The 14,828-nt window shown below is 42.0% G+C and overlaps 1 protein-coding gene across 2 annotated transcripts in view; it reads right to left on the bottom strand.

The window, feature by feature from the left end:
* The window catches only part of LOC147113407 (GDNF family receptor alpha-1-like), a 285,609-nt gene extending 277,533 nt beyond the window's left edge, over window positions 1-8,076 (bottom strand). Inside the window, exons 1-3 of one of the 2 annotated variants that reach the window (XM_085994419.1) lie at window positions 7,369-8,076; window positions 6,525-6,824; window positions 6,329-6,409 (exon numbers count right to left, since the gene is read on the bottom strand). In XM_085994419.1, coding sequence (XP_085850545.1) covers window positions 6,329-6,409; window positions 6,525-6,824; window positions 7,369-7,408 — 421 coding nt within the window. In that variant the 5' untranslated portion in view covers window positions 7,409-8,076. Of the gene's footprint in view, window positions 1-6,328; window positions 6,425-6,524; window positions 6,825-7,368 lie in introns of both variants that reach the window. The other variant, XM_085994418.1, reaches the window with a different exon arrangement.
* Window positions 8,077-14,828: the final 6,752 nt, after the last annotated feature.

The following is a 14,828-nucleotide window of genomic DNA, read 5'->3' as shown; positions in this document are numbered from 1 at the left end:
TAATGTTGTGCTATGTGCTCCCTATGTGTGCCGAGAATGCCAAAGCAGAAAATCTCCATTTATATAATTGCAAGTCTTTATTTCTTTTATCTTAGAAGAACCATAACATTTTATGATCTAATCTACAAGTGACATATTTGAGTACTCTGATTTTACAATTAGAAACGGAAGTTAATGGTATACTTGCCATATTTTACTGTAGTAATCGATGGAGTGTGAGTGACACAGTGACATGAAATTGAAGACCCCAACTGGATTATTTCTAAAACCCTCAAATTTATGTCATTAACAAATGGTTTAAAAAAGCAATAACCAGAAACGAATCCAATGATGAAACAAAGACAAAAATGATAATTCAATGAAAATGAGCTAGGTATAATACTTACAAAGCAATAGAAAATCTGAGGAGCAAATGCCAACATTAAAACAAGCTATTGTATCTATTGGACTTTATAATCTTCAACAATACTGCTCATAGTACAATAATGTGCATTTGGTATAACACCTCTATAATTGGGTGGATAAGGGTGAAGTAATTTAATAGGTGTGAAATGACTTGCTAGAAAAGGAGCTTTTGAATTATTCACAGATCATATCACAAAACTGCACAAAGACTGTGTGCAAACTGACCTCTGGTATTCTCGCCCGAATCCTTTTATAACAGCACAGAACATAAAAGTTTGTGCCACAAAGAGCACGAAGGAATTAACACATAGCTAACTCCATATGCTTTCAGGGCTTTATTGCATAAAGGAAGAAAAACATTCAAAACTATATCAAAGTCCAAAAGACTGGGAGCAAAACTAAGTCACCTTTTTATCATTTAAGTTGGAAGCTACCCTATTTAGATGGTAGTTTTTCTCTTTTATTTAAGAATAAATCAAATTGATGTAATTACTGACTAATGCCACTTGCAGACACCAGCACATCTCTTAATTTATTCAGCAATCTTCTTTTGCATGCGCGGAGGGTCATTTTAATCTGGAGTTACTACAGAACTGCCTACATCTGATAATTGCCCAGTGACATAAGAAAACTACTAGGCACTTGGTCTAAGCGTTAAACAAAGCTTTTTCAACTGTTTTTCAACATGGAGATCTAGTTGTGTCCTTCACTAGTTCCTGTTAAAGAATGTCCTGAGCAAGCTAGGCCCATGCCCGAGTATTTATACTCTCCCTGGACAGCGCCACCAGCAGGCTGCCCAGTATTATTTCCTAAGTCATTTCCACATGAATGACAAGATTCATGTCACCCAGCATTAGCCAAGAAACGCTGGCAATTTTCTACACACTATGCATTGTGAGGGGAAGCCATCGTCATGTTGATGACATGATAGCATCGGTGTGGTTGTTAGGTGCAGGTCAGTACCAAGCCTAAGATTTTATATGCTATAAATAGTATCCAAAATGAAATGAAATAGCCCAGAACAAGATAGGTTTGTGCAGAGAACTCACTTTACTTAATCTTCATACAAGTTAGATTACTCACACCGTAGGACCAATGAAATATAGAGGTAAAACAGTCAGTACTTGCTGACAATGATAAGCTTACCAGACACAGACATATTCATCATAATAATAGTGGCACAGTGTTTTGGAACATCATTGCACGGCAGCATGAACAGATGGGACAGGATGTGCGTCTGCAATCCTACACACTGTGAGTTCCTAATATCAGCCATGTTATGGAGAGATGTTGAACAAATATCTGGTGCTTCCAAATAAAGGGGAAGAGCAAATAAAAAGAGCCATCACTGGGCTACCTTCATTCCCTGCTAGTGGTGGCCAAAGTAGCATCAGCGGAGGACTCGGTGTAAATTGTTCACTCACTCAACCACAGTTGGTGCATGGCCTAAGGAGACGTATTCAATATATTGCAAAACTAAATCGAGAGATAACGCTTGAAGCCAAGATATTACATGAGTTCAAAATTCCAATTAAACACCTGCACAGAAGGGGACTGGGTGGCTTATGGGTTTAGCATACTGTCCTTTCACCTTTAAGGTGAACACCTGGGTTCATCTTCTCCATAGATAAATATGTTTAGCCACACATACCAAAAAGATGCCAGGTTCAGTTTGACCTCAGTTGGAGTGCTATAGTTAGCTTCGTGCCACTGGGTTAGAAAGGGGAAAATTAGCCAGATTGTCTACTGCTGAGCGCTATCCAGCAATCCCTGCTGGAAGTGCAAATGTGTGACTGTCTGATGAAGACAGAATCAGACTCAACTCTGCTGTCCCTTGCAGTCAAATAAGTTGTTGACACTCACAGTCAAGACTCGCACATAAAAAATGGCTTCTTAAATGTGGTGCTGCAGGGTTATCGGTAATGTATCTAAATGACGAGTCAATGCTTTCAGGCGAGTAAGGGAGAAGTGATTATATTGGCTAAGAAAATTAGAGAGAGAAAAAATGGAAAGGGCCTGGGTCTGAATTCAGTCAGGACAAATGGGAAGAAAACCTTTGCATTCATTAAGGGTCCAAAGTGAAATGAACTTGTACTTTCTCAACCTAGATAGCAATGGGTGTGGACCATTAACATAAATTGACAATCTCATTCAGAGCAGCAAAAAGAAGGGAGCTATTATGGAATGTTGCAAAATGGATAGGATTAAGGTACTTTGTTGGGGAAGAGTCAATGAGCATTACTACGCATCAGGGCATGAAGGTGTTTCATGGTGATACAGAGTGCCAGAATGAGAAAAGTATTCTGTTTCCCAGCACTGAGGTTCCTTGCCATGGTGAGCATAAGTCTTCATTAAAAATACAATTCTTTAAAAAATCCATTTAAAAATTAGATTTTTTAATCTGGTTTAACCTTTGCAATTATTCTGTCAAACGTATGACATTTGTCACCAACAAGATCTCTGCACATACAATAAATATTCAATATTAAAGCTGATATTAAGCTGTGTTCCAGATGTGGCTTTTTAGTTATCCCCAATGTACATTACACTGTACAGCTGCTTTGGGAGTTCTTCAGTCTCTTTAATGTCCTATATTGCCACAACTCACTCTACCAAGATCCATGCAGAAGAAACCCATAGTCATTGGCAGTAGTCTTTAATTAGCATACTACATCTATGAATTATGAATCACAGAAAAATTTACATTCTACAGAAAAAACAATTTCAAAAATCCCACTTGAAAAATGTAGAATACTTCGTTCTCACGCAGTTACCACACATAATTGTTTGGAAAGAACAAAATATATCTCTTTAAATCATGAAACAGGGAAATGGATAATGAAGGTTAGACACTGGCTGTCCACCTCTGAGGCCCGGGTTCAAATCCAGCCCTGATTGATAGGATGTATGTCACATAGGTCAACTATCTTTGAAGATCTTATATCACAATCCATTTGCACAGAATGAAACTGCCCCTTGTTTTGGTACTAAATTGGCAGAGTTGCCACAGGATGGCAGGAAATGGAAATCATCACACTGGTGTATTAGGATGTGATCTTCTGAGGTTGGGGCTGATGCACATTGTTTTGGATAGGGTCAAATAATAGAAAGGATTCTACTTAGCAACAACAACTTGCATTTATATAGCACCTTTAATGTAGTAAAAACATCCCATGTTGCTTCACAAGAGCAATTATCAAACAAATTTTGACACTGAGCCTTAGAAAGGGGTATTAGGACATGTTACGAGGTAGATTTTAAGGAGTGATTTAAAGAAGGAGGGAGAGTAGAGAGGTGGAGAGCTTTAGGGAGGGAATTCCAGATCTTAAGGTCTAGGCAGCTGAAAGCAGGGCTGCTAATGGTGGGGCAATGAAAATCGAGGATGTGCAAGAGGCCAGAATTAGAGGACCACAGGGATCACTGGGGGTTGTAGGGCTGTAGGAGGTTATGGAGATAGGGAGAATCGATGCCATAGAGGGAATTGAACACAAGGATGAGAATTTTAAATTGAGGCGTTGCCGGAAGGGCGCCAATGTAGGTCAGCGATCGCAGTGGTGATGGGTGAACGGGACTTGGTATGAGTTAGAATACAGGCAGCAGAGTTTTGGATGGGTTCAAGTTTACGGAGGATGGAAGGTTGGAGGCTGACCAGGAGAGCATTTGAAGAGATGAGTCTGGAGGCAACAAAGGCATTTATCAGTGCTGTTCATTATGTAAACTTGTTGAGACTTTCACAAAACAGTGACACTGGTAACTTGTTCTTTTTGGTATAATCTACAGTTTTCCACATATGGCTATTAAACTACACATCTGAGATACCTAGAATATATTGCATAGTCATGCTGTGATACAACATTTAAACAATGAATGGAACCAAAGCATAAAACATGAATGATACAGTTGTGGGGATCCATGACTTGCTAGCTGTCACATTGAATCCATGCATTTATTTATATAATTGCTAACCCTGACCATGTGGTACCACCAGTCTCATGATATGGTGGTTGAGCAGTGATGTTGTCACATTGCTCTTGAGGACATCCAGTCACTATATCAGCTACACTGCCCAAGAGTCAAGACTGTTGCCATTATTACCAACCCTATCCTTACAGCAGCTACCATTTCAGCTAAATCTAAAGCAATGCTACCATTTTGCCTAATCCGGATGTTGAAACAAAGCTGCTCCCACTACTTCTAAAATAGTCTGCTGCTTTCCCTCCCATTTAATCGTGCCTGACTTTAGTGCTAATCCTAACCCAGTAAATGCTGTGTAGCCGCTGCAGTTCCTGCTAACTGGCCATAATGGTAAGGCTGCCATCAAAACAGCAGGGTTGCCATCCCATTTCCAGATACGTATTTCTGCTAAATGATGCATGAAACTTCTGGTCACATACGATTTTGTTTTATTAAAGGCAGAAATAAAGACAGTATTCCATGGAACCATTGCAACATTTTTCATTCTCAAATGAGTTTACTGATAAATTAATTTATTCCCAACCCCTTACCTTTCAATTTTCCAAGTCAGCAATCTGTGCTTACAATTCCCACTCCTTCACCAGCAGCTGACGGTTTATTCATTATTTTTTAAATTCTATTTTCTTCCTGCTGCTTAGAAATGATATATTTTTGTTGTTGCTAAACTACAATATTTAATTCTGCAGAAGTTCAGGGCTCTGTAAAACCTCAAGAGAAAATGGGAGTTAATATAGTTTTATTTTTCTCTGTTCCAGATGCTTTGATTTTCTTGCCTGGAAATATATGAAGAATTTATTAAATTATGGACTTAATAAAGGGTACCGAGATTTCCTGAGTGGCATGTTCTCAAAATTAATTTTTAACTAGGTTTCCTGTTGCATCTAGAAACGTAAAAATTTGATTTGAAGCAAATCTCTGAAGAGCATTGCCCCTTATAGGCAACATTACCTGAATTAGTTTAGTAAACTCAGTAAATTATTTTTGTGGGTGAGTCTTACAGTCTTAATGACAAATGCACAGACAGAAAGGAAAACGTAAATGAAATGGTGATGCAGGTGGAAAACAGAACAGGGGAAAGTCACACTACCTCTCATTACTGAGAAATACCCACCCTGACGTGCCCAGACATTTGACACGAACTCTCACCAAACCTTTGTAATGTAGCCGACAGATAACTGAGAGGGCTTTATCAGATTTTCAGTGACAGAACAAAACCTCTACGAGGGCGTGAGACTGCCATCTACAGACGGAAACCGAACACCCCAGAGATGAACACCGGACGAAAGAAAAGGCAAACAAACTGCCGAATTCCCCTTTCAAAATGGCATTCTTGCTCACGCTCTTGGGATAAAGTTCGGTCCAACGGCAACTAATCGTAAACAGGTTTGCTGGTTTCATTCTCTTCTTGCAGAACTGACCAGAATTTGAAAAGGGGAGTTATCGGTCGCCATGAATAGCCAAATGTAACGATGATCAGTGATCTACCCCTCCGCGCTCTCCACCCTAAAATAAAGCCCTAGTTTATATTGCATTCCATAATGGTGTGCTGCACAATCTCCCGATCAAACAGTTGGAAGTACAGTTGAAAACCTCCTTTGAAAATAAGGAGACACATCTGTTTTATTATATATATAGATATATTTCAGATTTCGCAATTCTTTAAAATATTGCAATGTTTCGCGGTTATGCCACTTCAAATGTAGCGGCAATGCAGAGTTGACCTGGGAGTCGTATCAGTTTGATTGGTGGCAGGCTTTACAATGAAAAGAGATACTGTGGAGGCTCGAACCCAGGCGCTACATCCATCATAGGACGTGAATAATTCACAGGACAACATACAAATCTGGGATTTATAGGAGGTGGATCTTTATAGGTTTTAATTTATTTTTAGTCATTTTTTTAATATATAAACTCAATACAAGTCACATGCGACTCTGAAACTTCTTACCTGAGATGATAGATGCGGCCCTGAATATGTCTGAAAGTCTATTGTTCAGTGGCTCATAAGGGGAACCGACCAGATCATGTCCTGTAATTGTAAACCCTGTCAGAGATACAGTCACAGTTTACTTGGTTATATTATATATAAATCATTAGACATAGCTGTTTACGTGATAAAATGAGATGCTTTCAAACTGTCATACCATGCATGAAACTTTGGTGAATGCTCCAGTATATTCGGAGACATCGCTTCTCGTTCTTCATCCCTCTTTTACACCTGCAGTTGTACAGTGGGCTCTGTTGGACGGCCTCCATGGCGCTGATGCACTCGTTCTTGGCTTCGGGTCCGGTGACCATGCTGGCGCTCCCGGCCAGGCATTGCCTCAGGGTACGGTACTTGCTGCTGCAGGCCGAGTCACTGGTACACAGTTCATTGCCCTTTACGCAGTCAACACGGTTAACAGCATGGACGGGATTGACACCTGCAGTCTGAACTACAGCATCTGGGGGGTGGGGGGGACAAGCGAGACATAAACAAGCACGCATTAGTTCAAAAAGGTTTCATGAGCTTCATAAATAATAATAGCAAATCAATAATCATCCTCCAGCCAACATTGCAGATAATTTGCCACATCTAAAGCGTTAACAATAGTTATCTAATCTAGGACGATATTCCAAATCCTGTAACACATCAGGAAATTAGTAACAATATGTAAATAAATTCTACACTGGAAGATGCGATTCATTCATTCAGAAGCAACATATTTAACTAGCCTTTTTTGTACATCAACAACACTTTTATTTTCCCAACATAATACCGAATTTAATGTTTAAATATTACAGTGTGATTAACGTGGAACCAAATTAAATAGTTTAATCAGCCGTCGGAGCTAAGGGGTCCTTAATTGGGCTGATAAAAAATTTTTTTAAAGCGGCTACTAACATATCGAAAAGGCCTCCACACAAAACATACTTCCCTGTTAAGTTTCTGGCGGAACGGCATTGTTAAAGGTTAGATCGAACGATTTGCCAAATTGTGCATCTTACCTATTATGGGCAGAACGAAATACAAGGCTGTAGAAATCATTGCGGTTCAGCTTCTTTTAGCACATCAAAGATGAACAGCTTTGTTTCATTAAGTAGATTCAGCACTTTGACACTCCAGCGTGCAGTACGAACCAACGATGCAAATCATTCCAGTTCAGATCCATTTAGTTTTGGGCACCAACCCCTATAACCAGCGAGCCAAGCTTTTCCCTCACTTTTATTCACAGCAGTTGATCGATTGGAGAGATATTCTGCGAGTACGATCTGTAACCCTTTTTTTATTATACATACGGTATATATATATAAATATATAAAGAAACCCTCGCTCTATAACATCAGCTCATCCAACGATATAGCCTGAAAGTGCTATCAGAAATCCAGGCGATCCATCAGTTCAGTACCTTGTTCTGCCCACTGCTAACCCTTGTCTTAATGTATCCAGTACATGCACGCTAACACCACCAGCAGCCTCCTTTCAAATAAGCGTCTGCAGCTCCCTCCAACTCCGAGCTAGCATTCAGCCACTTACTTTCCTACGCACCGTTTATTCCTCCCTCCCCCCGCGCTTTATCTTCCTCGCTTTCGGACAAATACGTGACATGTTAGTTACTGGATGGTGTGCAGAGTTAAATGATTGTTTCTAATTTCCGTTTGGTGAGATGCTGCAACACGCGTGTTGTTGGGGACTTACTGTGGAGGGCTCAAAACTATTGCCCAGCTCGTGATCTGACCGAGAGAGAGATCGATTGTTTAATATCGAGCGTATCGCTAAAAGATATCAAAAATTAAAAGTTAAGGAAATGATTACAGCGGGCATGCTTAACAGCGATTCGTCGCCTACTGACTGGAGATGAAAGACTACAGTGCCGATCTAAGTGATTCCCCCTCTATTCCTTACATGTGGCGATTTGAGAAAATGGCAATAAAATCATTATCCGTTCTTCAATCTACAGAGCGCTTTGTTGCACTTTCTAGTACGCCCAGTTTACACTGGTGAGCAAGGCGTTTAATAAAATCACACTTCTTGCACTGTCAAGACTAGTAGTTGTAACCCTTAAACAGTCTAGGAACGGTGCCCCCACTTTTGCCACGGGAGTTTGCCGTTCCTTTCGAATTACCGACAGCAATTCATTTCCTCCGCGCTTTAACTCTTGTCAAAAGCGGTCAGCTGGGTTACACGGGGCTGCATCTGGGAAACTCGAGAGAGGGGGCGCGCTTGGGCCGTATGAAGGAACTACTTGAAAGGTTGGTGGAAATTCCGACGTCATTATTCTACTGGTATTATCGACACCTACCATTTGGCAAACCCGTGGTGAGTGTATGAGATCTGCATCTGCAACAGAATCGAGCAATACCATGATATTACTTTCTTGATGCTTCCCCACCCTTCCGCACGGGACGGAGTGAAAGGAGAAAAGTGAAGGCACAAAGGTAGAAACTTTTTGTAATAGTACAAGGTGTAAACTATGAACGTGTAGTGGAAGAACATAAGAATTAGGAGCAGGAGTCGGCCAAACGGCCCCTCGAGCCTGCTCCACCATTCAATAAGACCATGGCTGATCTTCAACCTCAACTCCACTTTCCCGCCCAATCCCCATATCCCTTGATTCCCTTCGAATCCAAAAATCTATCGATCTCCGTCTTGAATATATTCAACCACTGAGCATCCATAGCCCTCTGGGGTAGAGAATTACAAAGATTCACAAGCCTCCAAATAAAGACATTTCTCTTCATCTCAGTCCTAAAGGGCGGACCCCTTATCCTGAGACTAGGAACTCTAGTTCTAGACTCTCCAGCCAGGGGAAAACAGCCTCTCAACATCCACTGTCAAGCCCTCTAAGAATGTTATATGATTCAATGAGATCACCTCTTATTCTAAACTCCAGACAATATAGGGCCATCCTACTCAATCTCTCCTCATAGGACAGCCCTCTGATCCCAGGAATCAATCTAGTGAACCTTCATTGCACCCCCTTCAAGTATATCCTTCCTTAGATAAGGAGACCCAAACTGTGCTCCTATATCATTGCAGCAAGACTTCCTTACTCTTGTACTCCAAGTACCTTGCAATAAAGGCCAACACACCACTTGCTATCAGAATTGCTTGCTGTACCTGCATGTTAACTTTCTGTGATTCGTGTACAAGGACCATAAATCCCTCTGAATACCAACATTTACTAGTCTCTCACCTTTTAAAATATATTCTGCTTTTCTATTCTTCCTTCCAAAGTGGATAATTTCACATTTCCCCACATTATACTCCATCTGCACCTTCTTGCCCACTCACTTAACCGGTCTACATCCCTTTGCACCCTCTTTGCATCCTCTTCATAGCTTACTTTCCCACTCTAAAACCTCATTATATCGATTTATTTATTTATATATATTAGAGTACAATAACCTTCTGAGTAGGTTTGAAGAGCTTCTATGTTTATGGAACATAGTTACAAAGTGTATTATCATGTTGCACCTTAAAATATAAGTTCAAAGCGGATTGCTGTTCTACATCGGTACGACTGGTATCTTATTTCATTATAAATAGGACATTATTTCAGAACCTGGCAGATTGGGGTTCCCCTTGTTAACCAGTTTTAATCCTCGCGTAATGAGTTAATTCCAAATATAAAGCCGAGCTGCAGAGCCTTACCATAATTAACAAAAAGTTAATTATCATGGGAAGCTTTCGTTTTATTATAAAACGCTAGACTAACTGTAATACCCCCTGTTTCACCATCGACACAATAAACCCACAAATAAACGATTGGCTTAGCGTTTAGTCAGTCGTGTGCTGAAGAAAAGAACGGACAGTGACCGTAAGGTCGGGTTGAAATGACGACCTCTCACCCATTGACAAATGGTTATTGAGTAAATAAAGGTGGCATCTGCCGCTGGTCAGACAAAGCTGTAATATAACAGATGGTTCAAGCCTAGTTCTGTTTAGTTAAGTTCCCATAAGCAGAGTCCAAATTGTACTTCACGCGTAAATCTTGAACACAAATCATGGAACAATTAAAGCAATCGCCCGAATTTTCCACGGGGATTAGGTAAACACTTCGAAATACATGACATGCACGCCCTTCTCGGGGTGGTAGAGTTTCAAAGCTCCAAGGCATCATATATCATGTGTACTCTAAGCTATAATAGCAGCGGCCGCAGGACAGTTTGTCTGGGGCCAATATAGTCGTAGAGTGTAACCGTGTAGAAAATAGATCGTGGAAACCCAGGGTAACACAATAGGAATGCAAAAGTACTAATATATCCCACGAGGGCTTGCAATGAATGCAAAATGTTCAAAGCAGATGCTTGGCCCGATCGATTGGTACACAGACCTTGGGAGCCGAAAGTCCATGGGGATGGGGTTAGGGGAGGGGCGCCTTATAAGGAAACCAGAAGTGCTGGGATTCGCTCACCTGGGACTGTTAAATCCGCCAAAGTTTGTGGAGTCAAAGGGAAGCCTCTTAATTTGAATGGCAATGGTGGGCACTTGGGATGCAGCTGGGTGCGTGCCCGCTGAAGAAGCCGCAAATTATAGCACAATGGCGGCGGTGGTAAGGAGGGAGCTATTTTGATGGACCTAACTAAAAGAAGCTCAACAAAAGCAAAAGGATCCTTCCCAAAATAAATCATAATGTTGTTATCAGTGTCTATAAGACATTCTATACCCGGCGGTGCCCACTGGTAGTGAAAGCGGAGTGAGATGTGGTGGGGGTGGTCAGGGCTTTAACTCAAAAGAATTGCGGATTGACCCCAACAGGTTTCCTTATAAGGGGCCACATTTAGATCATTTAAAAAAAAATGCTTACTTGTTTCAGGCCAGGAGCCCAGGCTGGATTCCCAGATGAGGCCCCACGACCACTGGTTTCTTTGACCTTGATTTTGGTTCCCCCATCCCAACCATCTTTATTTTTTCCTTTCCTCCTCCTTATTTGACACACCGGCCTAGACATTGGATCGGGGGCAGCACCTGTTTTTCATGTGAAAGAAAGGCACTGAAAAGATCCAATGTAGTTTAGAGGCAGAGATTTTACTTCTTAGTTATGAGCACAGCTACAAAAGCTAACGGGGCAGAGACTGGTGTGCATTGCACCCATTTTCAGGAGTAAAATGGGTTCAAAACATACCAATTTAGCTCTGCGCCATTATTAGTCCCACTGCTAAATTTATGGGGCCCAGGCGGACGCCTAAAACAAGTGATAGGCCCCTTGGACATGTATATGAACACCCTCCAAAAATAATCAAGATTTTTAAATAAATTTTGTAGTGGTGTTCAAAGCTAAAAGCTAATATTGGCCTAGAAATTAGTTGAAAGCACGCCCGTTTTACAGGCCTAAAATGTACGCCTAAGTGTCCAATATGGCGGGCGGCATGTGCGCCGGAAGTGTGTCACCTGATATATTGGTGAAGGCAGAAAAAGTGGTGTCCAGGGCCCGCCACTGAAACAGCTGTTAGACCCTTTGCACATGCAAGCAAGGGACCTAACGCATGTTTCAGGTCCCCTTCCCGAAATTGGTCTGCCCTGAAGGCTGCTGGCACTAGGCCAGCTGTGTTCAGGAAAACCAGGTCTGCATGTGGCCTAGCCAGCGGTACTGAAAGTGACCGCTAGAGGGCTCCACCAAAAATCGTAAGATTTTTTAAAAAACACTTGCCTAAGTGTGGAGCCGGGAAGAGCTTCCGACTCCACAGCAGTGCCGAAGACCGTTGTCCCCTCCCCCTCCCCACTCCACCCCAGGACTATCGTCATCGACACAGTGGCTCGAAATTCAAATCTGCTTCGCTGCCTAAGGATGACAAGCAGGCATCCGCAGCTCACCGGTCTCATATAAATGAGGCCTGAGGCCCAATATTGGATGTGCCTCGGGTCTACCCATTCCGCCATAGTGATCGTTCCCAGTTCGCACCAGCATGAACCAATTTCTAAGCCGAAATCTCTGCCTCTAATCTGTATTGACGAGAAAAGTTCCAGCTTTGATTCAAATCTGTACTGAATTATGTGATCTCAGCTGAGGTGCTGGTAGGACTACTACAATTGGGTTAGTGAAAGAGCAAAATTGGCCAGTGTTCCAACCCTGGGCACTATACAGCAGCCCCTACTGGTGGTATGCGCCTGTAGATGCCAGATGAAGTTAGGATTGGCCCATTCTGTGACATCCTCCACATTTGTATAGCCTGCCAGCTGTCGAGGCTTATACATGAATGATGGCCACTTAGACAAGGTACCAAATGGCAACTTCTACCGTGGAACTATATCCATATGAGGCAGTCAGAGCAAGAGGGAAAAATATTACAAGGGAAAAATAATTTCACTACTCTATAGAGATTATTTAATTTGTTTTATGCTTTGTTCTTGTAGTACTGTTGAATTTAATATAGTCATTTTTATTTTTGTAGAATACAAGTTCAATTTAAAGATTCAATATGAATTAATAACATTAAAAAGGATGGGGGAAAGCGATTTCCATTATGCAAAAAGCAACGAGTAACCTCATATATAATTTTCATTTGAGAAAGTTATTGAAACAAAAGTAATTTACCATGCCTGATGTTTGTACTGAAATGTTATAGCAACAGTAGGAATGGGAAGTACAATAACATTTTTTTTTTAAATTGGTCTGGTTCCAGGGATAATACCCAGGCCAATTTTCTGGTGCATTTAGCAGACAATAGTCAAAACTATTATCTCATATGTGAGGGCTCTTCAGCTAATCATGTTTAGCGTTTCAGAAAAGGGATAGCCTGATAAGTGATCCCACAATAAAGGACAACTTGTTGAGTTATTGAATCAACTGTAGCCATTATGTTTATGTTTGCGTGGATAGAGTTACAAGATAGGTACTTAGTATAAGGGTTCAAATAGTGCCATATGTATTACTGGCATATCTCCCATGGCATTATTCATGGGTAAGTAGCAGGATACACTGTTTTATTAGAATGGAGCATTATGTCATGTGATGCACAATGTATTATATGTGAGGGGACCAAAACTGGACACAGTATTTTGTGTCCGCCCCTGGAAAAAGCTCTCCCTCAAGTCCCTTACAACAGCACTTTCAAATTCAAATTCTAGCTATTGGCCCTCCATTCGCCGCAACATTTCTGCAGCTACCGATCTGGTCAATCACACCCTCACCTCCACATTTGGTGCCCTTGTTCCCAGTAAAACCGTTACTCTCTCTCACCCTGGTCGTTTCCCCGGTACAGCCCCCATCTCTGCTCCCTTAAGGCCAAAAGATGCAGATTTGAACGTTCATGGAGGACAACTGGCTTAGTCATTCATCTCCAGATCTGACTGGACCACATAAAGCAATATTGGGTCCTGCTCTCCTCTGTCAAAACTGCCCACTATTCCAGGATCATCCCGGAATGCAAAGATAACCCCGGCTTCTCTTCTCCACTATAAACTGTCTACTTAAACCCCTCTCCCCTGCCCCCTCCATCCTCACCTCCAACAAGTCCAAGGAGCTCATGGACTTCTTTGTCACTAAGATTGAGATGATCAGTTCAGCTTCCCTAACCCTAGTTTCTCTCCTATCTCCCCTCATGCCCTCTCTGTGCTCATCTTGTCAATGAGATCCACCACCTGCTCCCTTAACCTTATTCCCACCAAACTGCTGACCACCCAATTTCCCTTCCTGGCCCCCATGTTAGCTGATATTGTTAAGGGTCCCTCTCCTCAGGTACTGTCCCCCTCTCCTTCAAATCTGCCATCATTACCCCCTCTTCAAAAAACCCACCCCTCTGTCGTTCCAAACTACCACCCCATCGCCAACCTCCCTTTCCTCTCCAAAGTCCTTGAACATGTTGTCGCCTCCAAAATCCATGCCCATCTTCCCCACAACTTCATGTTTGAACCCCTCCACTCAGGTGTGTTGCAGTGAAATGGCCCTTATCAACGTCACAAATGATATCCTACATGACTGCGACCATGGTATTCCTCTTCATCTTTCACAACCTGTCTGCAGCCTTTGACATGGTTGACCACACCATCCTCCTCCAACGGCTCTCATCCATTGACCAGCTGGGTGGGACTGCCCTCACCTGGTTCCATTCCTACAGTTGTAGGCAGAGAATCCTCCCAGTCCCGCACCGTTACCTCTGAAGTCCCCAAAGGAATAATCCTTGGCCCCCTCCTATTTTTCATCTACATGCTGCCCCTCAGCGACATCATCCAAAAACACAATGTCAAGTTCCGCATGCATGCTGACGATACCCAGCTCTACCTCACCATTACCTCTCTCGACCCCTCCTCTGTCTCTAAATTGTCATGCTGCTTGTTAGACATCCAGTATTGGATGAGCAGAAATTTCCTCCAATTAAATATTGGGAAGATTGACGCCATTGTCTTTAAACCCCGCCACAAACTCCGTTCTCTAGTCACCAACTCCATCCTTCTCCCTAGCCACTGTATGAGGCTGAATCTGACTGTTTGCAACCTTGGTGTCTTATTTATTAGCTGAGCTTCC

The sequence above is a fragment of the Somniosus microcephalus genome, chromosome 8, assembly GCF_052327205.1.
Source record: "Somniosus microcephalus isolate GS21.2 chromosome 8, FLI_Smic_1.0, whole genome shotgun sequence".
NCBI lineage: Eukaryota > Metazoa > Chordata > Chondrichthyes > Squaliformes > Somniosidae > Somniosus > Somniosus microcephalus.
This window is presented reverse-complemented; position numbering and strand designations above follow the sequence as displayed.